Genomic DNA, 24,556 nt, shown 5'->3' on the forward strand with positions numbered 1-24,556 from the left:
CGCACTACTTTTGTCTTCTCTGCACACAGCAAATCATATGGAGCGCACACAAAAAAATCCCAATTTTTTATTTGTATTTTTTTTAGCCGTGAGTCCGACGCGCGAACCACTCATCCGCCGGCCCGCCCATTCATAGATATTAATCATTACATTTTATTATTACTAAATCATTTATGTGTAGTAGACATGCACCTGCTTATGGCAGGTGTGATACTGGTGTGTGCCCATAGCGAGCAATGATAATGTTGCTCACACCAGTACTCTGTGTGCTCAGGGAGGTTGTCTTTCTGCCCAGACAAACAAAAAATTAGAGGGAACATTGGTTGCAGTCAATGTTCGCCAAGGATTAAAGTGCCCTTAGACATTGCACTGTAAAAACACATATGAAACATACTAAGATAACCAAAGGTCACCGAGCAGAAGCCAGAGGACTGCTCATGCCTTTCATATATTATACAGTAGTATATGTTCAACTGAGGGGCGGCCCGGCGGGTGAGTGGTTAGCGCGTCTGCCTTACAATGGGGGTCCTGGGTTCGAATCCAGGTTGGTCCACCTGTGTGGAGTTTGCATGTTCTCCCGGGCCTGCATAGGTTTTCTCCGCGTACTCCGGTTTCCTCCCACATTCCAAACACATGCATGGTAGGCTGATTGGACACTCTAAATTGGCCCTAGGTATGAGTGTGAGAGTGAATGGTTGTTTGTCTCCTTGTGCCCTGCAATTGGCTGGCCACGAGGGTGCCTTGTGCCCAAAGGGTCCAGGACCTCTGCGACCCTAGTAAGGATATAGCGGTTCAGAAAATGAAAAAAAGAAAAATGTTCAACTAACTCCTGCAAAAATCCCAGAATTGTAAATCCTTTACAAGCCACCAACATCTAGCATGTTGTACATTCAATTGTGTCCCTTAATTTTAAACTGGAACAGAACAAGTAAACCAATTACAATAATTTTTCCATGGAACGCATGATTAACATTAGCGCTTCTGACCACAAATTGATACAGTCCTACCTCTATTTGCGAAATTAATTGTTTCCAGAACTTTTTTTGTAAATTGAAAATTTCATAAGTAGAGCAGTACTTTATATGTAAATTCTTAAATTTGTTCCACGGTTCTCACGAGACATCCAAAACTAAACCCTTTAAAATTGATCAAAGTGTCCCAATTTTGTAGGAAAGAGGTGAGAAACACACAAAAATAAAAGAAAATAATCATAAAATTAGTAAGTAAGCCATTAAAATTAATAAACATGCAAAATCTATTCGTGTTTAGGCGCAGGTGAGGAAGCTAACGTTAGGCAAAACACTCAGAGCACACATTACATTGAACTTTTAATCTTTTTCATTAATGTTTTATGATTTCTTTTAGTTTTCGCCACTGCTTCTTACCTGTTTGAATATGGTAATTTTTGACGGACGTTTTGAGAAAAATTGATCTAAAGACAATTGCCTTTGATGACTTTTAATAATGTTTCTAAAATGCACAAGACAAACGTCGTCAAAGTGGGTGATCGCACGACTCGTGAACACTTTTTCAGGATGTTTTTTCTACGGAGTCAGAAAGTTCGTTAATTTCTCCCCCATTATTTTTCTTATTTGTGCTGTTGGAATGATGGCTGCTTTTTCCTCAGCCACATTATCGTTGAATTCCTCATATATTCCTAGGCGTTGCATTAACTCCTGCTCCGCTGAGAGTTCGTTTTGGTGGCCCTCGACAAACTCGTCAATGTCCTCTTTACTGACCACCACCCCCAACGCCTGACCCCAAAACACAATTTCGCCGACCGCAGGCTGCAGTCCAGGTTGAGGCTCGTTTGCAAGTCCGTCAAAGACACTCGGCCACAGCTTCCTCCAAGCATAAGTTCAAACACAAACGACAAGCGGTACATATGAGAATCTTGAAATTATCAGGAACTTTTGACTGAAGTGTTTGTTTTCAAAATGTTTGTCATACACAAATAAATTTTGCACACTTCCAGCAAAGAAAAAATAAAAAATGTTTGATTTCTCTGCAATTATCCTTTTTTTAACAGTCTTTCTCAAAATCATTTACTCCGAATAATCTAAATATGTCAAACTAATTTAAACCTGTTTTCATGTAGACCAATTTTTTTTTCATTTTCAAACAGACAGTTTTATTTAATTCAGAAAAACATTTGCCAACTACGAAGCTATGTGAACTACAAAGGCACTAAAAAGATCGATCTTTAGCAGCTCCTCACACTTTGTTTTGCTCACCCTAATCGCTTCAAAAACAAGGTAGAAGATAAATATAGAAACGTGCACTAATTTTAGGATAAAACAACTGCTTAAAATTCATTTGGATGGCACACTGGTTTGCTCTAAGGAAAAGAAACACTGCAGTTTACTTTATATGTTTATGCACACTTTTTTATTTTTAAATAATAATTCAATGTTTTTCAACCTTTATTAGGAAGTAAAATATTTCACATTTAAAATAATTTCATTGCACACCACTTAATTTAAATGGCCTGATTTGTGGATAGGCAGTTTATTTTGTATCTTCTTCATCAATTTCTTTGTTGTGGCAAAGACAAGTCAATCAGTCAATGGCATAGGTAAATTAAAAAAAAATGCTTGGTAAAGATAAAACTTTTTCTGTCCAAATAAATAACGTCAAACAACCGACTGCGCAAATTTGAATATTTCTTATGACACACTAAGGTACTCGGCCGTTTGGTCGCCGGACTTTTGGTCGCCGGACTTTTGGTCGCCGGACATTTGGTCGCCTGGAAGGTTATTGATAATTACCATTTAAAATTGTTGCTCAAATTCCCTAAATACAAACTGCAAATTATTATTTAGTCATACTTAATGCCCTATTAATTATTAGGCTAAAGAAAAGCTCCAAATTTCCCGTACTTTTATTGTGTTTTGTTGGAGAACTTGTTAAGACCCTGACTGACGTCCCTTGCTAAGGGGACAACTCATGTACATACAAACTCTTATACACTCACACGTCGGCTCAGTGAAACTGCTCATTGCCATTGTTGGCTTTTATTGATGCGTAGACCGTGTTGTTTTACCTTGTTTTGTTGCCTGACTTTTGGTCGCCGGACTTTTGGTCGCCGGACGTTTGGTCGCCGGTTGTTTGGGTCCAGGCGACCAAACGTCCGCGACCAAACGTCCGCGACCAAACGTCCGCGACCAAACGTCCGCGACCAAACGTCCGCGACCAAACGTCCGCGACCAAACGTCCGCGACCAAACGTCCGCGACCAAACGTCCGCGACCAAACGTCCGCGACCAAACGTCCGGTCACGGCACACTAATATGCCACGGCACACTGGTTGGGGGGGTACAGGGGATAACCACCACTTTTCATACATCTTATCCTCACAAGGGTTGCAGGGGTACTGAAGCCTACCTAGGGTCAATTTAGACGTTTTTGTCGGACAAAAAAATGATGACCCAATCGAGAGTACGGTTTATATGCCCATAAAAACACAACATGCACAAAACTGCAATTTGACGACGCCATGACACGATGACGTCATGATGCAATGGCGCCGTGACGTCATGACGCAAGACAATCTGGCCGATACGGTCATGTATTTCAAAATAGAGAAAAGATAAACAGATCTAACGCTAAACAAAATTTATTTTAACGCCTATGAATGAAATTCAAGAAAAAAAACGTACGTATCTTGCATAAAACGTGAAAAAACTCACGTTCAGAAATACCATTCACACTCACACTCATAGGGTTAGAAGAAGGGTGAGCAAACTATTCCACAAAGGCCCGCAGTGGTTGTGGGTTTTCATTCCAACCTGTTGAGAGGGCACCTTTTCACCAATCTGGTGTCCTACAAGTGCAATCAGTGGATTGCAGTCAGATGCTAATTGTTTTCTGCAGAAATCTCATTGGTTAAACTGTCTGTGCTATATTGGTTGGAACAAAAACCTGCACCCACAGCAGCCCTTGAGGACCAGTTAGCCCATCCCTGGGTTAGAGTGTTCAACCAGCCTACCCCTGCATGTTTTGAGGATGTGGGAGGAAACCTGAGTACCTGGAGAAAACGCACACAAGCCTGGGGAGAACATGCAAACATGAGGACCTACCTGGGGTCGAACCTTCAACCCCAGAACTGTGAGGCCGACACGCTAACCACTCGCCCGCCGGGCCGCCAAATCTTCCATCATGCCACATATAATTATCTAATTTTCTGAACCGCTTTATCCTCACTAGAGTTGTGGGGGGTGCTGGAGCCTATCCCGACACCCTGAATTGGTGGCCAGCCAATCGCAGGGCACAAAGAGACAAACAACCATTCACGCCCACACTCATACCTAGGGAAAATTTAGAGAGTCCAATCAGCCTACCAAGGATGTCTTTGGAATGTGAGAGGAAACCGGAGTACTTGGAGAAAACCCACGCAGGTCCAGGGAGAACATGCAAACTCCACACAGGTGGACCGACCTGGATTTGAACCCAGGTCCCACACTGTGAGGTCGACGCACTACCCACTAATCTGCCAGCCTGCCCACGTATAATTATGATTTAAATATATAACACTGTAATTTGCCCTTGTTCCCTGGCATTTTCTATCTGCACCTTGCAATTGGGTCCGCACTTCTGCCTTACTCCCTACTTCCAGACAATCCCATCTTCCTTAGTCTGTCCGTGACATTGGGTTTTTTAAACCCTGCACTCTTGAGGTTGTTATGGATTATAAGGATTGTGTGGATTACGTGACATTCACAACAGGTGTCATGTATGACAAGAAGCAACAGTTTTTGTATGATTAATGACTTGCATTTCCCAAGTGTCCGAAATCATGCGCTCAACAATGGCTCTCACTCTTCAGTTAATCGCTCAAGTGTCAGTCACAACTGTGTCACAACACTTACCAAGACCTCTCCCTGATGACAGCCAACAATAAAATTGCCTTTTCTCATTGCCCCAGGACATGCAAGCATTTTGGGCACGGCGCTTTTAGCCACCAGAGGGCGTTGAAAGGCTTTTTATTTTTCTAACACAATATCTGATCAGTTTCCATTGACGACGGTGACAATGTGTGTGAAATTGTGAATGTATCATTGCACAATCAGTTTACAGGCAAACACGCGATTCACTGAAGCACTGATGACACATCATATCCTTCATTACAAATGCAACACTCTTGCCACAAAATGTGCATTCACAATTGTGCCTGTAGAGTACTTTATATACACACATATATACACAAATATATATATATATATATATATATATATATATATATATATATATATATATATATATACATATATACACATATATACACATATATACACATATATATACCTATATACACATATATACACACATATATACACATATATACCTATATACACATATATATACACATATATACACATATATATATACCTATATAAACATATGCACACATATATATATATATAGACACAAAAATAAACTGAAAATCATTTATTATCATTAATAAATATAATTATATATATATACACATATACACATATATAGGTATATATACATATATATAGATATATAGACACAAAAATAAACTGAAAATCATTTATTATCATTAAATATTACGCGAGCAGTATTTTTTCTTACTACAGGAGCTGATGTACATAACAAATCTCGTCCTAATTGTACATTAATCGTAGAAAATGTGGAATTCACAATTTTCTCTTACGACAAGCCACCATCAATCACATCTACTCATGTGCGCACTTGTAACGTACGGTAACGAAAAAGAAATCAGTTCCGATTCAAATGATCAAACAAAAACACACAAAGAAATATACTTTTATCGACGTATGCTTTTGATATCGAAACAATAATAAAACGGCGCATTTTGTGCCGAAACAATAAAAGGGGCGGTGGGTGCACCTGTCTGCAAATGGCGCTGAATGTGAAAAAAATATGTCAACAAATTCGCTGTCTAAACAGGCGCGCAGAGATTTAAAATCACTCACCCGCTCAGTTCTGGAGATCCAGCAGTAAAATAACAATGCTAGTGTGTTTCCAAGTTATAAATTGCTTTTTTTTTGGTAGAATGAGCCAAGTAGTGATTCATATGCTGCTTTCAATGTGTTGTACCAGCAACGGGATTGCCGAATTTGCCCTCATCGAGGTCTTACAGGCATGAGCAGCTCACTGACATGTCAAGTGTACTATTAAAATACTTCCATGTAATAAATCTTAGCATCTTTGGGTAAAAGATATGTCTTAAGTAGAGTTTAATAATAGTAAGATATTGATATATTTCATTTGTTTTTACTCTTGGAAAGCAATACTGTTTTTTGCTGCTGTCTATTATTTAGATTTTTAGACCATACAGTTTTGTCTTACTTTCAAGGGTTCTGATAAATATTCTGAAAATATTTTTTCACATTCAAATATATAATATATATCTTCCACCATGTGTAGTGTATACTGTCGTCAACCTGTTGTTAAAGTTGTTATTAAGCCTGTGAGACACGGCTCGGGTTTCATCGCGTGTTAGCCATATTGTAGTGGGGGGAGGGTCGGGTAGGGTGGTGGGGGGTATTAATTTTGGAAGCAAGTGTATTTGTGGTTTTAGCCAATGACAAGAGCTCAAGGAAAAGGCTTCACCAATCGCCATCCTTTGTGACGCTGTTTTTTTGCGGAGCTTCACCATCAGTAACCAAGGATACTGATGGTCCCTGAGTTATATTAAAATCAATAAAATCATTTTCAATCACTGATCGGAGCTGTAAGAGAAAAGAGGGAAAGCATGCCGCTCAAGTCATTTGAAATTGAAATCAAAAGGAAGTGGCCCCTTGCTAATTTCATCCCAGACAGTCGATCTATACATTATTTAACAGACTGTGCTGCGAGGATCATTGCTATGACCGCTTTTGGACTGCATTGGTTATATAATGTCATATGGTAGCGCTGGATTTCCAGTCAGAACACTTTCAATATGATTCATAGTGGAAATAATAACTTAAGTAATACATCCAAAAGAAATAAAAAGCACATTCTTTAAAAGCAGGGAACCCCGGTGTTTGAGTGGTTAGCGCGTCAGCCTCCCAGTGGGAGACCTGGGTTCAAATCCAGGTCGCTCCACCTGTCTGGAGTTTGCATGTTTACCCTGAACCTGTGTGGGTTTTCTCCGGGTACTCTGGTTTCCTCCCACATTCCAAAGACATAAATGGTAGGCTGATTGGACACTCTAAATTGCCCCTAGGTATGAGTGTGAGCATGAATGGTTGTCCACCTCCTGCCCTGCGATTGGCTGGCCACCAATTCAGGGTGTCCCCCGCCACTGGCCTGGAATCAGCTGGGATAGGCTCCAGCACCCCCCGCGACCCTAATGAGGATCAAGCGGTTCAGAAAATGAGATGACATGAGATGAGTATTATGAAGCCTAATTCCAATGTGTTGAGAGAGAGAGAAGAAGGAAACATGGAAGGCAGAGAGAAAAAGAGAAATAGAGAGAGAAAGAGAGGGACAGAGGGGAGAGAGAAAGAGAGAGGGAGAGAGGGGGGAGAGAAAGAGAGAGAAAGAAGAAGGAAACAAGGAAGGCAGAGAGAAAAAAAGAAATAGAGAGAGAAAGAGAGAGGGAGAGAGGGGGGGCAGAAAGAGAGAGAAAGAGAGAGGGAGAGAAAGAGAGAGAAAGAAGAAGGAAACAAGGAAGGCAGAGAGAAAAAAAGAAATAGAGAGAGAAAGAGAGAGGGAGAGAGGGGGGGAGAGAGAGAAAGAGAGAGGGAGAGAGGGGAGAGAGAAAGAGAGAAAGAAAGAAAAAGAGAGAAACAAAGAGAAAGAGAGAAAGACAGAGAGAAAGAGAGGGAAAGAAAGAAGGAAAGAAAGACAGAAAGAATGATAGAAAGAAAAAAGAAGGGAAGAAAGAAAGAAAGAATCAAAGAAGGAAAGAAAGAAAGAAAGAAAGAAAGAAAGAAAGAAAGAAAGAAAGAATGAAAGAAAGAAAGAAAGAAAGAAAGAAAGAAAGAAAGAAAGAAAGAAAGAAAGAAAGAAAGAAAGAAAGAAAGAAAGAAAGAACGAAAGCACGAAAGAAAGAAAGAAAGAAAGAAAGAAAGAAAGAAAGAAAGAAAGAAAGAAAGAAAGAAAGAAAGAAAGAAAAAAGAAAGAAAGAAAAAAGAAAGAAAGAAAAAAGAAAGAAAGAAAGAAAGAACGAAAGAAAGAAAGAAAAAAGAAAGAAAGAAAGAAAGAAAGAAAGAACGAAAGAACGAAAGAAAGAAAGAAAAAAGAAAGAAAGAAAGAAAGAAAGAAAGAAAGAAAGAAAGAAAGAAAAAAAAACAATATTTTGTAATCATATAGGGCCACAAGACAAATTCAATACAATTCAAATACAACACGATTGCTATACAGCTCAAAGCCTGAATTCAGCATCGTCACCATGACTAAAGACAAAAAAAAACACTACTAGTACACTTATTCAGCACAAAGGTGACCAACCAAGCAAATATGGCAACAGTACATAATATACAAAGTGGCTTCAAACTCATGCAGCAGTCTGCTAGTAATTGGCATATCTAATCCAGTTTGGACGCTTTTGTCTGGGGAGCAGAATTTTCAGGACAACGCTCCTTGGATCAGCACGCTGTACAGTTTGCTTTCCTTAGACATTAATACACTCCTCCCCCATCACTTGCACAAAAGGCCACCCTTGGCCCCACACCGTCTCCCTCCTCCGTTCACCATCATAGCAGCTTCCCCTCCTCCTAGTATGAGGAGCAGGTGCCGGGGCAGGCTGTCTGTCGAGGTGAAGTGACAGTAGCAAGCTTCACGGCTCCCTTTGGGGGATGCTGGGAAAAGGCCTCCCTTCAACATTTAAGCGCTACCTTTCACTCAAGAACGCGTTCACAAGAGATTTCTCAGAATTTGGAGGTGAAAATGACCAAATATTAAAATTGGTGAAATGTTATAATAACACAAAATCATTCACTTTCGCACAATATTCCAAATATTGTGAGATTTTCTGTATGAGGTAAATTAAAGATGATTATGGTTCTAAATTTAGTAGGTCTGGGAGTGATTAATATTTGGCTTGTTCAAAAAGCCCATGATGGTAATTGAAAAAAAAATGGGATTATGTTGCATAAACTACTCTGGGAATGACAATGACAATGACCTTTTTTATTGATTTATTTTTAGCATACTAAGGAAGCTGTATAAAACAAATGTTAAATATTTTTAATAGTCAAAATCTTATGTTGTCGGTTGCACCACAGGTGTCAAAGTGACGGCCCAGGGGCCAAATTTGGCCAGCCGCATCATTTTGTACGGCCCGAGAATGTAAATCATGAGTGCCGACTTTCTGTTTTAGGGTCAAATTCAAATAAAGATTATAGATGTTTATTATATTTCCTGATTTTCCCCTTTTGAAATCAATAATTGCAATTTTTTAATCCAATGTTTCTTTTGTTTTTAGTTCAAAAAGCATTTTGTAAAATCTAAACATAAATATATAACAATATTTTCTGTTTTACACTTTAATATGTAACATAATTAAAAGAAAATATTTGGTTTCCTTTTGAAATGAAAAACAAATGATTAAAAGACGTTTTCCCTACTAAGAATAAAAACTAAAATAAACATTGTTTTAGATTTTTTTAAAACCTGAATATTTAGGGATTTTCATTCGGTTCTTTTGAACCGATTTTAAAAAAACATTTAAATATTAGCTCTAAAATGGTGACGTATATTATGTTTCCTGATTTTCCCCTTTTTGAATCAATAATTGTAATTTTTTAAATCCATTTTTTTCTTTTGTTTTTAGTTCAACAAGCATTTTGTAAAATCTAAAGATAAATATATAAAAATATTTTCTGTTTTCCACTTTAATAAGGAACATAATTAAATACAAGATCTGGTTTCCTTTTGAAATGGAAAAACAAATGATTAAAAGACGTTTTCCTTACTAAGAAAAAAAACTCAAATAAACATTGTTTTAGATCGAAAAAAACTGAATATTTAGGGCTTTTCATCCAGTTCTTTTAAACTGATTTTAAAAAAGAAATCTATATATTAGATCTAAAATGGTGATGTATATTATGTATTCTGATTTTCCCCTTTTTAAATCAAAAATTGCATTTTTTAATCTTTTTTTTTGTTTTTAGTTAAAGAAGCATTTTCTAAAATCTAAACATAAATATATAAAAATATTTTTTGTTTTCCACTTTAATATGCAACATAATTAAAAAAAGATTTGGCTTCCTTTTGAAACTCCTTAATAACAAAAAACTCAAATAAAAAATGATTTAGATCTAAAAAAAAAACCTCAATATTTAGGGCTTTTCATTCAGTTCTTTTAAACCGATTTTAAAAATATATATATAAATATTACCGTAATTACTCGAATATAACACGCATATTTTTGCTATATAATTAATTCCAATAGTTGGGGGTGCGTGTTATAATCAATAACTAAAATAAATTACAAATTTTCGATCGAAAAAAGCATTGTCAAACTCACTTTGACGCACGGACATTGTGCAATTTCCAACTTTGAATTCAAAATACACGCATATTAAAGATCGTCAAGCCTCACAAACATCACAATCCTGCATTAATAAGCTGGAAAGTAGAATACTACATTGTAGTGTAGTACGTACTTGTATTTAGAAATATGTCCAGCGAGGGGCAGTACATTCCCTTGTTACATGTGATAGTCTTTTCCATTGTGCATATCTTCAAATCATTTATTTATTCAATTTGTATGTTCCTTTTCTTGTTTGAGAATGACAATAGATATTTGAATTAAAACATGGTATTGTCAATTGAAATGTAGTCAATGTTCAAGGAAATCTAAAAGGTATTGCAACATAACATGTCTACATGATATGTTTGTCCACTCTGTGTATCATCTATTGCCCTAAAATTCAAACGCATAACTCCACCAGCTGCACGACACTCGACACGCTCGTACCTGAAGATTTCTCTATCCGGTTTTGAACAAAACAATCGTGAAACGAAGAAAAAAAGGTAAGATTTCTGATTTTCGTCAGCGGGAAATTTTAGGTGCGCACTATATTCGAGTACTGCGTTTTTCCAGATTTTTTTGGCCCAAAATTACCTGCGTGTTATTTTCGAGTGCGCGTTATATTCGAGTAATTACGGTATATCTAAAATGGTGATGAAATTGAGTTGACATTAATGCAGCCCGCGAAGTTTGACACCCTTGCGCTACACTATTAGGTGGCTGCCTACATAACTCAAAGTGTGATAACTACATGTTTACGTACCTAGACACAAGGTCTTCAGGAGGTTAATCTATTTTTTCAATTTTAAAAAATACCTGACATAGTCAACTTGCCCGGCGGCCTGGCGGCTGAGTGGTAAAAGCCTCGGCTTTAGAGACCTGGTGTACTGGGTTTGATCCCAGATCGATCTTCCTGTGTGGAGTTTGTATGTTGTTGCATGTGTTTTCTCTGGGTACTCCGGTTTCCTCCCACCTCCAAAAACATGCGTGGGAGGCTGGTTGAACACTCTAAATTGCCCTGTGTTATAAGTGTGAGCATGGATGGTTGTCCGTCTCCTCTTACCCTGAAATGCCTGGCCTCCAATTCAGGGTGTCGCCCACCCTGTGGCCGAAGTCAGCTGGGATAGGCTCCAGCACCCCCCAAGACCCCTGTGAGGATAAGTGGTTCAGAAAATGAATGAATCGCTTGCCCTTTTAGGGGTTGATATACTATATATTTTAATAATTCGGGAAAACATGTTAATTTACAGAGAAAATGAATCAATATTGAAAAGTAATAGTTCAACATGAACAAGTTCACCATAATTAACCATTGAAGTCTGTGAGATTGATCAGTTAGCTAACTTTTTTTTTCTTAATGGGTCTCTTGACTGTTATTGACAAAATGAGGAATCGTTCCAAATTTTTCCAGGCCATGCAGAGAGTGATTAACACTGCCCAGAAGATCATCGGCTGCTCTCTGCCCTCACTGGATGACATTGCCAGCCCTCGCTACCTCAGCAGAGCCGGGAACATTGTCAGGGACCAATACCACCCTGGTCACAACCTGTTCCAGCTGCTGCCCTCTGGCAGACGCTATAGGTCTCACAAAGCACGGACAAATAGACTTAAGGACTGCTTATTTCCCACAGCCATCAGGACTCTGAACTTGCGTTAGCACGACACACAATCCCTTCTGTGCAATAACTTCGGGGCGTGCAATAACAATGTGCAATATTTTAGATTGTGCAATATTTTAGAATTTACCTAGCCAGGATGTGACTTTTTATACTTTTATATTACTATTTATGTTTTTTTTATACTGGGAAAACATATTTTGTGGAATAGCACCACCAATTTCGTTATACGCAGTTGTGTATGATGACAATAAAGGCTTTTGATTTTGATTTTTGATTTTTTTTTTTTTTTTTTTTTTAATGTGGGGGGATTTTCTATACGGTATATAATTTATTTCTTGCTAATCCTGACTATGTGATATTGGTAAATTTTGTTAAAATATGTTAACAGAAGCAAAGGTCAAGACTCTCAATCCAGGGCTCATCTAATTTTGTTTAAAACAAGTGTATTTGTCATTCTAATTCTAGAATATTTATTTCACTTATGCATGCCAACACACTGTTTTCATAGCAGTGATTCTTAACCCAGTTTCAGTAAATATATAGAGATTTGACTTTTAACATAAACCTGACACAAGATGCCCATTTCCTTTAATCATTTACAAAATATATTTAAACTGCTCACAGTTATTTGTGTTTATGCCCTTAATAATGGAGCCCTAAGGAGTAATAATTTTGATTCAAGAACAGTTTGAAGAAAACAATGTACTCTTTGTCGATAGTGGATCAACAAGATGTAATTTGACCAATATAACCGGTGTAAATAGACCTCCTGTTTTGTGCTACATCTGTATCGATTTTTGCTGCCACCGTCTGGTTGTATTTCACACAACATGGTATACTGAAAACTGCATTGCAACACAACTTTGCATAAACACTGAGAAAACTATCCTGTGATGCAGTAAGTGTACGCAGTATTTTTCTGCTCAAAAAAGTAACTACATTATAAAAATAAATTGAACTGGGGTTGCCAACTCCTTGAAAAAGGGACACCTCATTAGCAGAGCTGATTGGTCAATAACTGTCAGTCTTTACATTATTTTTGCATGTGTAGAAGTGATTTTTTAAATTTACTTGACTCAAACCTGAATTAATGAGGTGGAGATTTGAGTGATACAAGCACTTGAAAAACAATACTTATCAGCAATGTATTTCATTATTATTCAAATTTAAGGTTTCACTAGTCTATAACCTTTTTGACTTTCCTCACACTGATCATGTATCTTGTTTGTATTGTAACTCAAATCATGCATGTATTCACACTTATTTTCTCTCTCTCATTTTCTGAACGGCTTTATCCTCACTAGGGTCGCAGGGGGTGCCGGAGCCTATTCCAGCTCCCTTCAGGCACGAGGTGGGGGACACCCTGAATTGGTGGCCAGCCAATCTCAGGGCACAAGGAGACAAACAACCATTCATGCTCACACTCATAACTAGGGGGCAATTTAGAGTGTTCAATCAGCCTGCAATGCATGTCTTTGGAATGTGGGAGCAAACTGGAGTACCCAGAGAAAACCCACGCAGGCCCGCAGAGAACTTGCAAACTCCACACAGGTGGACCGACCTGGATTTGAACCCAGGTCCCCCACTGTGAGGTCGACGCTCTAACCCAGGGGTAGGGAACCTATGGCTCGGGAGCCACATGTGGCTCTTTTGATGGGTGCATCTGGCTCTTTGCTAACCTGTGAGCTAAAATATGGAAATTGCTGGTGACAGAACTGAGATATTACATCTCTCATTGATTAGCAACAGCATAAGAATCTTTGAAAAAATATTAAGTTTTTTTCACTTTAAAAGTGGTGAAATTACAAAAGAAAATTGAAAAGGCACTCGTTTACCTGTATGTATTTTGACTTATAAATTCGTAGTATGGCTCAAAAGGAATAACATTCGAAAATATGAATTGTTTATGGCTCTCTTCGTCAAAAAGGTTCCCGACCCCTGCTCTAACCCCTCATCCACCAGGCCGCCCACACACTTATATTTGAATGCCTAATCTTTGCAGCTGCTTCTCAACACAGTGCTCATTTGTTCTGCTAATTCAACTGTATCTTAGGACTCATAATTCTTTCTTGTTAGCTCTGGTTGTCTCGGGCTTGATCATTGGGAAGGATCAATAGTAGACCTTACGTCTCCTCATTCCATTCCATCGTGGGATAAGATGGAAGAGCTGTCGGCGCTTACCAGCAACGGAGTCGAGGTCCCCTACTCTGCCACTGTTGTCTTCAGCTCCAGCCTACTGAGGAACTGTGCGGATAAGCTTGGAAGAGTGACTCTGCATATTCTCTACCTCGGTCACACTCTGCAGAAGTTCCCCATCTTGTGGAAGACTTCCTGTGTTTTTACATTTTTTGTTTCCATTTTCCAGTTTCCATTTACTTTGATTTGCTTTGTACTTTTGCTTTTGCTTTGTTGTTCTGTGGCCTTTGCGACTGTACTGTCTAACTTATAACTACGCCTTTTCTTGCTACTGTCACAATGAAATTTCCCGAATACAGGATGAATAAAGTTATCCAATCCAATCCAATCGCTCCATGTCGAACCCTAATACATGTTTGCCAATGCACAGCTAACCAAACAAAATAAGGCCTTTGGCCATGGAAGCCTATTACGTGCGAGCTCCGCTTTGGTCTGGTTGGAAGTGGACTGAGACCACCTCTCTGGGAAGGTCTTGGATTGGCTGTTTAGTCCATGTGTGGAAGTATGTCTTCATTTTCCGTAGCACTCAACCTCACAAGTGTCGAGGGGGTGCTATGGGGGACACCCTGAATTGGTCGCCAACCAATGACAGGGCACAAGGACGAACAACCGCTTTGGTCTGGTTGGAAGTGGACTGAGACCACCTCTCTGGGAAGGTCTTGGATTGGCTGTTTAGTCCATGTATGGGAGTATGTCTTCATTTTCCGTAGCACTCAACCTCACAAGTGTCGAGGGGGTGCATATGGGGGACACCCTGAATTGGTCGCCAACCAATGACAGGGCACAAGGACGAACAACCATCCATGCTCACACTCATACCTAGAGTGGTCAACCAGCCTACTATGCATGTTTTTGGGATACAGGAGGGAATCAGTGTACCTGGAGAAAACCAATGCAGGCATGGGGAGAACATACAAACTCCACACAGGATGGTCAGAACCGTGTTTGTGTGGTTATGTTCGTGTACTTCATGTCCTTTCATGTTTTCCCAAGCAAGTTAGTTTTGTTGTGTTGTCACTTTTGCCAGCTTCTTTGTGTTTAAGGGTTTATTTGTGAAGTACCTTGTCATTTGGCAGCCCGGCAGATGAGTGGTTAGCGGGTCGGCCTCATAGTTCTATGGGAGAAGGTTTGATCCCCGGTACTCACTGTGTGGAGTTTGCATGTTTTCTCCCCGTGCTTGCATGGGTTTTCTCCGGGTATTCCACTTTCTTCCAATTTCTCAAAAACATGTAGGGTAGGATGGGTGAACACTCCAAATTGCCCCTAGGTATGGGTGTGAATGATTGTGCCTCTCCTTGTGCCCTGTGATTGGCTGGCCACCGATTCAGGGTGTCCCCCGTCTGGTTACCATAGTTAACTGGGATAGGTTCCAGCACCCCCGCAGTCCTTGTCAGGATAAGCAGTTCAGAAAATGAATGTATTAAAAACCTTGTCATTAAATTTTACGTTAGTCCACCCGCATATATACTGACCTATATATATATATCTTCTCTTTATTGTGCATTACATGGCTGGTGCGACTTATAGTCCGAAAAATACGGGATACTTAAAAAAAAAAGTAGTATTTAATTTTTTAACTCTGCTTCTTTTACTTACCATTTAGCCAGTGGGAGGATTTTAGATGTCATCATTGGCAGTCAGATCCAGTGTTTGACAAAGTGGAGATGGAAAGACAAAAACAAAAATGTTATCAGATTCTATCAGTACATTTTTAGCCTTCCTGTTTCATTCAAATTATATTAGCACGTGCCGAAACTATTATATTGTGATGAACTAAATAAAAATACAACAGTTAAAGTCATTCATTTCTCTGGTGGTTCCAGTAGATGTAGCGAACAATTTTATTAATTGTGAATAGGTGAGTTACCATTAGGATTTTGAATTCTCATGACACAGTCTGATTTAACTGTGAACAAAATGCTACTCCCCAACCCAAAAGTTTCAATGTGAGTAGAGAAACCTGCATTCATTGAGAACCAAAATGAGGCAGAAATCCATACGCTGAATTTGATTTTGACAGGGCAGACAAGTGCTGAGAAATCCCTGTAGTTCAGTACAATGAGTGACAGAGTCAATGCTGTCTCACTGGGGTCAAGTCCTGGAAATGAAAACCTCAAGTGAATTTTAAAAGACTTGTGTTCAGTTCAAGATACCAATCTTCACCTTCCACTGTGAATTTAAACAACACAACATTGTCCCCTCTATTATTAAACATTCAGTGGAAATAAAGTCTTATGGGTGTAAAAAAATAGACCGAGACAAATTATTTCAAATATTTTGCCCAGGATAATACTGCCCTAAAATAGATATAACAGGATGTTTTGAATCATTTTGAGAGGGGAAGTAAAATAATAAGATGGCTGAAGCGTGCACACTTTCTTTCAATGGGAACAGGATGTGTTAATTAACATAGAATATAACAAAATTAACTCATTTAGTACTTTTGAGATTGAGAGATGTCCAATGGTTGGCTCTTTTAATCCTTCTGTTGTGAATTTAAATTGTCACTAGTAGATATCTAATCTTTTTTAACTGGGAGACCTGGCAGCGAGTGAATAGTATTCTTAAATTCAAGTTAATTGAACTTCTATCACTTCCAATGAAGCCAATTCGTTCATCTAAAGCAGTGGTTCTTAACCTTTTTGGAGATACCAAACCCCACCAGTTTCATATCCGCAGTCAATGAACCCTACTTTAGTGCAGTGACGGTCTGTCAGGGCCTTCAAGGCCTTCTCTGCTGGCCTAAGAAATATCTGAATCATATATTATATTTTGTCCATCAATACTTATTAAATAATTCCAAATTGTCTGTTAGCTTCCTTTCATTGCTTATCCCCCTGGTTGCACTGCTTCCAGCTTCCTGTTTTTATATTGAAGCATTTAACCAATTACATTTCAGCCATTATTTGTTGCCAGGGTCAGAAATCTGCCTCAAGGCCTTCACAATTAGTTCTGCAGGCTCTGCTGCATTAAACAAGTGTCGATAAGACTGTTGCTTTAACCAATCAGATTTCGAGTTGGCAACACCACAATGCCTTGTCGCAGGCGTAGGGATACGTCATCGCTTTCACCAACTATGATTGGCTAGTGATTAGCCAGAGCTACCAAACTGTATCTGTAGCGAGCTGCACAAGCAAATATATTGTTGTGTTGATTTAAAGCCATTTTCAAGACGGACTATGCCAGAAATACGACAGGACAGGCTCGACCTTCAGGATTAGCTTCGATGGCGATAGAAAAGAAGGAAGAAAGAAAGGAGGATGGATATTGTGTACAGTTAAAAAGGATTTTTGAGAAAAATATGGCTATATTGCTAAATAATATTTCAATTGTGGGCCCGGTTCTGATATCTGCAAAGCTCCAGTGTTTGTATTTAATCACTAAATGCTGCGAAGAAGGGGATTTTACCCCATTTTAGTGCAATTGTTGCCGTTTTTCCATTGACGTCCATCGCTTTCTTTTCCCGGGAAAATCACCCCACACCCCCGGCCCGGTTGTAATGTCTGAAAAGCTCCAGTATTTGTATTTAATCATTAAATGCTGCTAGGAAGTGGATTTTACCCGTTGAAGGCGCTACGAGAAAATGCACTGACCGCCACTGCTTTAGTGTAACATTTTTTTTCTTCAAATTCAAGATATATACATTCCCTGCAGCAGTGATTGGCCAAGCCAAGTCACGTGATCATCTCCAGCCAGTGATGTTATCCTGAATAGACATAATGAGTCGATGTGTCTTGACCTCCGCAGCAGAGGCTCCACCCAACCTATGAGACCGACTCACCGAACCCAAGTTAAGAAACACTGATCTAGATTTTAGAGCAGGGGTAGGCAACCTACGGCTCGGGAGCCTTATGTGGCTCTTTTGGTTGGTGCATATGGCTCCCAGATAACCTGTCAGTTAATATATGGAGTTCTGAATGCACCAATAGGAGCATCAAGTCTGTGGCATTGACGCTACATCTAGCGCCACTTTAATCATTATTCTTTTAATTAGACGACTCTTTATGCATAGTGATTAGCAACAGCGTAACAATGTTGGCAAAAGAATTCAGGGAGTTTTTGTACTTTCAAAGGGGTGAAATTCGTTTTAAAAAAGGCGCACATTTTTCATGTATGTTAAATTCTGAGTATGGCTCTCAAGGAATAATATTTGAAAAGATGAATTGTTTATGGCTCTCTCTGTCAAAAAGGTTCCCGACCCCTGTTGTAGAGTATCACAATAAGACTTATGTTAGAGAGACATTTATAGTGCCTCTTAATACCTCGATTAAAGTTACGTTTCTAAATGTTTTTTTATAATAATTTCCAATCTATGATTTATCATGTACTCTCCAATTCTTTTCAGAGATTGTTAACTATGTGGGATTCTGGGGTGAAACATAGCAGAGAGTTTTGCCGGCCACAATGTGTGAGCCAGAGAAGCTTTAATTCTGTGGGCTCCTCACAGAAGAACATGACTTTAGACATTTATTAGCCGTGGTGCAGGGTTATGTACACGCTGTACTCCACCTAGCAGTGCTGTAGTGCAGAATTTGGAATCCATGCAATCTGAAAGGATTGAGCAATATTATGAACAAATCCCAGCCGTCTCCTGGCCAGCCAATCGCAGGGCACAAGGAGACGGACAACCATGCGCACTCACCCATACCTAGGGGCAATTTAGAGTGTCCAATAAGCCTACCATGCATGTTTTTGGAATGTGGGAGGAAACCCACGCAGGCCCAGGGAGAACATGCAAACTTCACACAGATGGACATGACCTGGATTTGAACCCAGGACCCCAGAGCTGTGAGGCAGACACACTAACCGGGCCGCCTGTTTCCAAAAATATACAGTACAATGTTTACTATGCAGCCATACAGTCAATCTAAAATTAAAGATTTTTTAATAAATACTGAACTACCGGTGACTTGAGTGGTTAGCACGTCAGCCTCGCAGCTCTGGGGTCCTGGGTTCAAATCCAGAACCTGTGTGGGTTTTCTCTGGGTACTCCGATTTCCTCCCACATTAAAAAAAACATGCATGGTAGGCTGATTGGACACTCTAAGTTTCCCCTAGGTATGAGTATGAGAGTGAATGATTGCCCGTCTCCTCGTGCCCTGTGATTGGCTGGCCACCAGGGTGCCCCCCGCCTCTGGCCCGAAGTCAGCTAGGATAGGCTCCAGCGCCCCCCGCGAGGCCGCGACTCTAGTTAGGATAAAGCGGTTCAAAAAATGAATGAATGAATAAATTAAACATATTTAAGTGTCCATATGCTTGTGCTCCAAAATAAACTTTTACCTCGTATGATTTTCTTTAAAAACTTGCTGAAGGGGAGGGAACCAAAATCCAAAAATTATAATTTTAAAAATTAATGAATAAGTGAACCAACATTATTGCAGTTATGCTGCAGTTTAAAAAATATTTGTTAGGGGATAGTTTGCATACCTTTAAAATTGATCCTCTTCTTCTGCAGTAGGAATGTTATTTCTCATCCACTCAGCAGCATACATTTCTGCTTGTCGGCTATAAAAGCCGGATCTTGCCGGCCGTCATCACATCACCAAGAGGACCCCACGTCCACGCACTGAGATTATGCGTGGGAGTGGTCACCGCAGCTCCCACACTGCTGCATCAAGCTCACATGAACAACGGAAATGAGTAAAGCCTTCAAAATACACACCAACTATCCTAAAAGTTTATCTCTGCCATCTTGTTTGCAGCATTTAGGACAATGCCAGGTTTAAGTTCACAGTCCATGGTTAGGATGTGCAGCAAATAGTCCTGATGCTGAGCTGGAGACGGAAGAGCATGCAAGATGGAGCTCTGAGCTGGTTCTGTGTCATTCGGGATGGAGCAGGCAGGGCAGATGAGGTGATCGCACTGCAGCAAAGAGAGCACATACAGCAGCAACATCCAGCAGCTTTTATGCACCAAAATCTCCTCGTGCACACAATAAGAGAATGGTGGTTGGAGCTGGGATAGCAAGATAGTGCAGCAGTGGTGGGAAGTAATAAAGTACAAATAGTTGGTTATTGAAACTGATTATTTTCTAGTTTTCCATCATTTTCCCCAACCACTTTAACGCCTCCCATGTGATTTCAATTATACATCCAGGCCATCAATATATATATTGAAATATATGGCTGGTTTTAAATTTACAGGACATTTGGAATTTAAATTCTTGAAAGAGAAGCTTTCATACATCATCTTACAGTGCAAATGTACATTTTTAATTAAATGAGTATATGATGTTGCACATTTATGGCATGATTAAAGTAACAGAGTTGTATACTGTTAATATAGCTCACAGATGTGAAACTCAAAAGCCACCCAATAGAACGTTCTAAGGTGTAGACAACCTCATCTCATTTTCTGAACCGCTTTATCCTCATTAGGGTCACGAGGGGTACTGGAGCCAATCCCAGCTGTCTCCAGGCCGGTACACGGTCGATTGGTCGCCGGTCTTTTGGCCGCCCGGAAGGTTATTGATAATTACCATTTAAATCGTTGCTCAAATTCCCTAAATACAAACTGTGAATTATTATTTAGTCATACTTAATGCCATATTAATTATTAGGCTAAAGAAAAGCTCCAAATTTCCCGGACTTTTATTGTTTTTTGTTGGAGAACTTGTTAAGACCCTGACTGACGTAGCTTCTTAAAGGGACAACGCATGTACATACAAACTCTTATACACTCACACGTCGGCTCAGTGAAACTGCTCATGGCCATTTTTGGCTTTTATTGATGCGTAGACCGTGTTGTTTTACTTTGTTTTGTCGCCGGTCTTTTGGTCGTCGGTCTTTTGGTCGCCGGTCTTTTGGTCGCCGGTCTTTTGGTCGCCGGTTGTTTGGGTCCAGGCGACCAAGCGTCCGCGACCAAACGTCCGACGACCAAAAGACCGGCGACCAATCGACCGCACACGCTCCAGGCCAGAGGCGGGGGACACCCTGAATCGGTTGCCAGCCAATCGCAGGGCACAAGGAGACGGACAACCATGCACACTCACACCCATACATAGGGGCAATTTAGAGTGTCCAATCAGCCTACCATGCATGTTTTTGGAATGTGGGAGGAAACTGGAGTACCCGGAGAAAACCCACACAGGCCCGAGGATAACATGCAAACTCCACACAGGTGGACCGACCTGGATTTCAACCCAGGACCCCATAGCTGTGAGGGCGACATCCTAACCACTCGAGTCGCCAGGCCGCCAACTCAGAAACTGCATATATTTTAATTTTGTAAGTGGATGATTTAAAATCTGAAGCACGAGACATAAAATGCCTTCCAATTCTGGATTCACCCTTGTAGCTACAAGTTTACCTCCATGAATGGCAACACCATATCTATAAAAATATACTTTGTTTATTGAAGGAAAAAGGAGACAAAAGTGCAAAAGACAAGAACTCAGTATCTTAGTCAGGTGGTTACAGTGGAAAAACTTAAACAATATAATATACAATATACAGTCAGCGTTAAATATAAATTATAGTACAAAACTGTACACAGTCTCAAAGCATTCACAAAAGTTATGTATTTACTGGCTGCCAAAACTCGTCTTATGGATTTTTTTTTTTAAATACATTGGATAATTGCCTTCATCAGCAATCACTTAGTCGTGCTACAAGTGCGTCTTTGGACCATTCAGGATGCAAGATACAAATATGTTTTATCATAGACAAAAAGAGTCCATAGAATCCTGACAACGTCATCGTTTTCTTTTTCATTAAACTACACATTGGGGGCTTGTGTATGAGATACCCCGAAGTCTTTCAGCATCTCCACATTGTTGTGGCTTTTTGTCAATTACAATTATTAGTTGGGCACATCAATACACACTTGTGCACCGACTTGTCTGTATGAGGCCAGAATGTAGCCCTGTTTGTAAATCATTTTTAAACTGGGAAAAAATGTAAAACAATACATTTAGCTATATGGTCTATTATCACTCATTTGTATCAGTCCATTCACTTTCTAATCCTATTCAGAGATTGTAGTCACTTTTAGCAAAAGGCAACTGCACCCTGAATTGGTCACAATTCAATCACATGGAGACAGGCAGCCATCCACATTCACATTCACACTGTCACTGAGTGGGAGCAAAACCCACAAAACCTGCGTAAAGTCGGGAAAATGTACCACAACACCATCAGTGACTAGTTGTAGTTAGGTTTTTACAAATGATTCTAACCTGTATATTTTTCATTTGGGCCAAATATACTAACTACAACAGCAAATGATGTTTTTTTTTCAATAACCACATGCCCTGTGTACATTGTGAGACTCAAGGAGACATTGTAAAATGGAGATGCAGTTGTATTCCTAAAGAGACAATGGTTTAAAATCTGTCCCTTGATGAGCCAAATTGTCTGTATAATCCTGTTGTAGATGCAGTGATCATCTATGATACCATACAGCAGTGGTAGGGAACCTATGGCTCGGGAGCCACATGTGGCTCTTTTGATGGGTGCATCTGGCTCTTTGCTAACCTGTGAGCTAAAATATGGAAATTGCTGGTGACAGAACTGAGATATTACATCTAGAACTGCTTTAATATTCATTTTTTTGCAGTAGACTCTTAAGGAATGCATCCTCTCACTGATTAGCAACAGCATAAGAATCTTTAAAAAATATTCAGTTTTTTCCACTTTAATAGTGGTGAAATTACAAAAAATAATTGAAAAGGCACTCGTTTACATGCATGTATTTTGACTTTTAAATTCGTAGTATGGCTCCCAAGGAATAACATTGGAAAATATGAATTGTTTGTGGCTCTCTTTGTCAAAAAGGTTCCCGACCCCTGCCATACAGCAACACATTACAAATTACTGTAGGCTTTCTTTCGATTAATTGAATATGGATTCTGTGTAGTGGTCAGAGATGTATTTACTAGAAAATGCCTTCTCAATATCACATGTTGTGGTCATAGTCACCGATCATCCTTCGTTTGTTGGAAGCCAGGAAGATGTCATTGTCTCGTGGACAGTCAAAGTGGCAGGAGCATGTCTTGATGAACATAATTTTTTTCCTAAACACGTCACCCTCTGGACAGCGAAACTCAACCTCAGCTGTGGTGGTGGTGTGAGGCGTGCAGCATCGGTTGTCTGTGCAAACGCCGCAAAACTTTGGTTTGTAGAGCCTGGTGCTTGTACAGCCTGACAATTCGAATCGCATCTCTTGTTGGGCCTTCGGTGTCCGCACACATTTCTTGCCCCGCTGTGGGTGAAAATATCATGGTGTTAGTTGGCTATCCCCGGAAATACAACTTCTGCAGGCTAAACTACGGCCCGCGGGCCATATATGGCCCATTAGGCTTTTCAAATTATAGTAAAAATCAATGACCTCATTCATTTCCCTTTGCCCTGCAATACCCTAGTTTCCCCGATAGATAACGCACTAGTCTAGACCTTTGTTGGAGTGTAACTTGGAGAACAACAACACAGTTCCCACTGAAATGTGAGTTTCTCTACTGTGTTAAAAATAGCAACTTGCACATGTACGCACAGCAGCTGTACAGTATCTTAATTAACATGCCGCTCATCACTCTCAATTTAAAGACTGCTTTCTTTCGTTGAATAATAATATGTTCTTAATGTTGAAAGTAAATTTGAAAATAATTTTTCACCTTCAATTCTGTCTTTTTTCTTACATTTCAATACCCAGGTTTGATTAATTACATTGCATGTCCAAATGCTCCTGGCCCGGCCCTTCTGTCAAATTTTAGTATCCATTCTGGCCCGCAAGTCAAAAAGTTTGCCCACCCCTGGGCTACACTAATGTCAGCAAATATGTTTGATCCTGCCATATATTTTTTCTGTTGTATTTTTTACTAAATAATATGTTTTCTATTTTATCACATGGAAACCTGTCGGCCCACAAAGTTCTGAGATTGAGGATTCAAACCCAAATCCTTCCTGTGTGGAGTTTGAATGTTCTCCTCGAAATTGCGTGCGTTTTCTACTGGAACTCCGCTTTGCTCCCACATCCCAAAAACATGCTTGGTATGCTGGTTGAGCAATCTAAATTGCCTCTAGGTACGAAGCTGAGCATTAATGGCTGTCTATCTCCTTGTGCCCTGCGATTGGCTGGCCACCAATTCAGGTTGCCCGCCTAGTGCCCATAGTTGTCTGTGACAGGCTCCAGCACCCCCCAAAGACCCTTGTGAGGATAAGTGGAAAATGAATGGTTGAGTACTATCATGTACAAAAGTGAAGTAATATATTTCATTAATGTGGTTGTTGATTTGTGAGGGGGTGTTTTGGTATTTGAGTATTACGTTGAGAATAAATTGTTTTTTAAAGTTA

General features: G+C 39.7%; 2 protein-coding genes across 12 annotated transcripts in view; both read right to left on the reverse strand.

The window, feature by feature from the left end:
- The window catches only part of epb41a (erythrocyte membrane protein band 4.1a), a 69,676-nt gene extending 52,890 nt beyond the window's left edge, over positions 1-16,786 (reverse strand). For 9 of the 10 annotated variants that reach the window (XM_077590097.1, XM_077590095.1, XM_077590093.1 and 6 more), the window contains exon 1: positions 5,960-6,093. The gene's annotated coding sequence lies outside the window, so the exon portion shown is untranslated. Of the gene's footprint in view, positions 1-5,959; positions 6,094-15,863 lie in introns of those variants that run through there. The other variant, XM_077590088.1, reaches the window with a different exon arrangement.
- Positions 16,787-21,597: 4,811 nt separating this feature from the next.
- Positions 21,598-24,556, reverse strand: part of ccn2b (cellular communication network factor 2b) — a 54,856-nt gene continuing 51,897 nt past the window's right edge. For both annotated transcript variants that reach the window (XM_077591144.1, XM_077591143.1), the window contains exon 6: positions 21,598-23,468. In XM_077591144.1, the coding sequence (XP_077447270.1) occupies positions 23,163-23,468 (306 nt within the window). In that variant the 3' untranslated portion in view covers positions 21,598-23,162. The remainder of the gene's footprint in view (positions 23,469-24,556) is intronic.

This window comes from Stigmatopora argus, chromosome 21 (assembly GCF_051989625.1).
Source record: "Stigmatopora argus isolate UIUO_Sarg chromosome 21, RoL_Sarg_1.0, whole genome shotgun sequence".
NCBI lineage: Eukaryota > Metazoa > Chordata > Actinopteri > Syngnathiformes > Syngnathidae > Stigmatopora > Stigmatopora argus.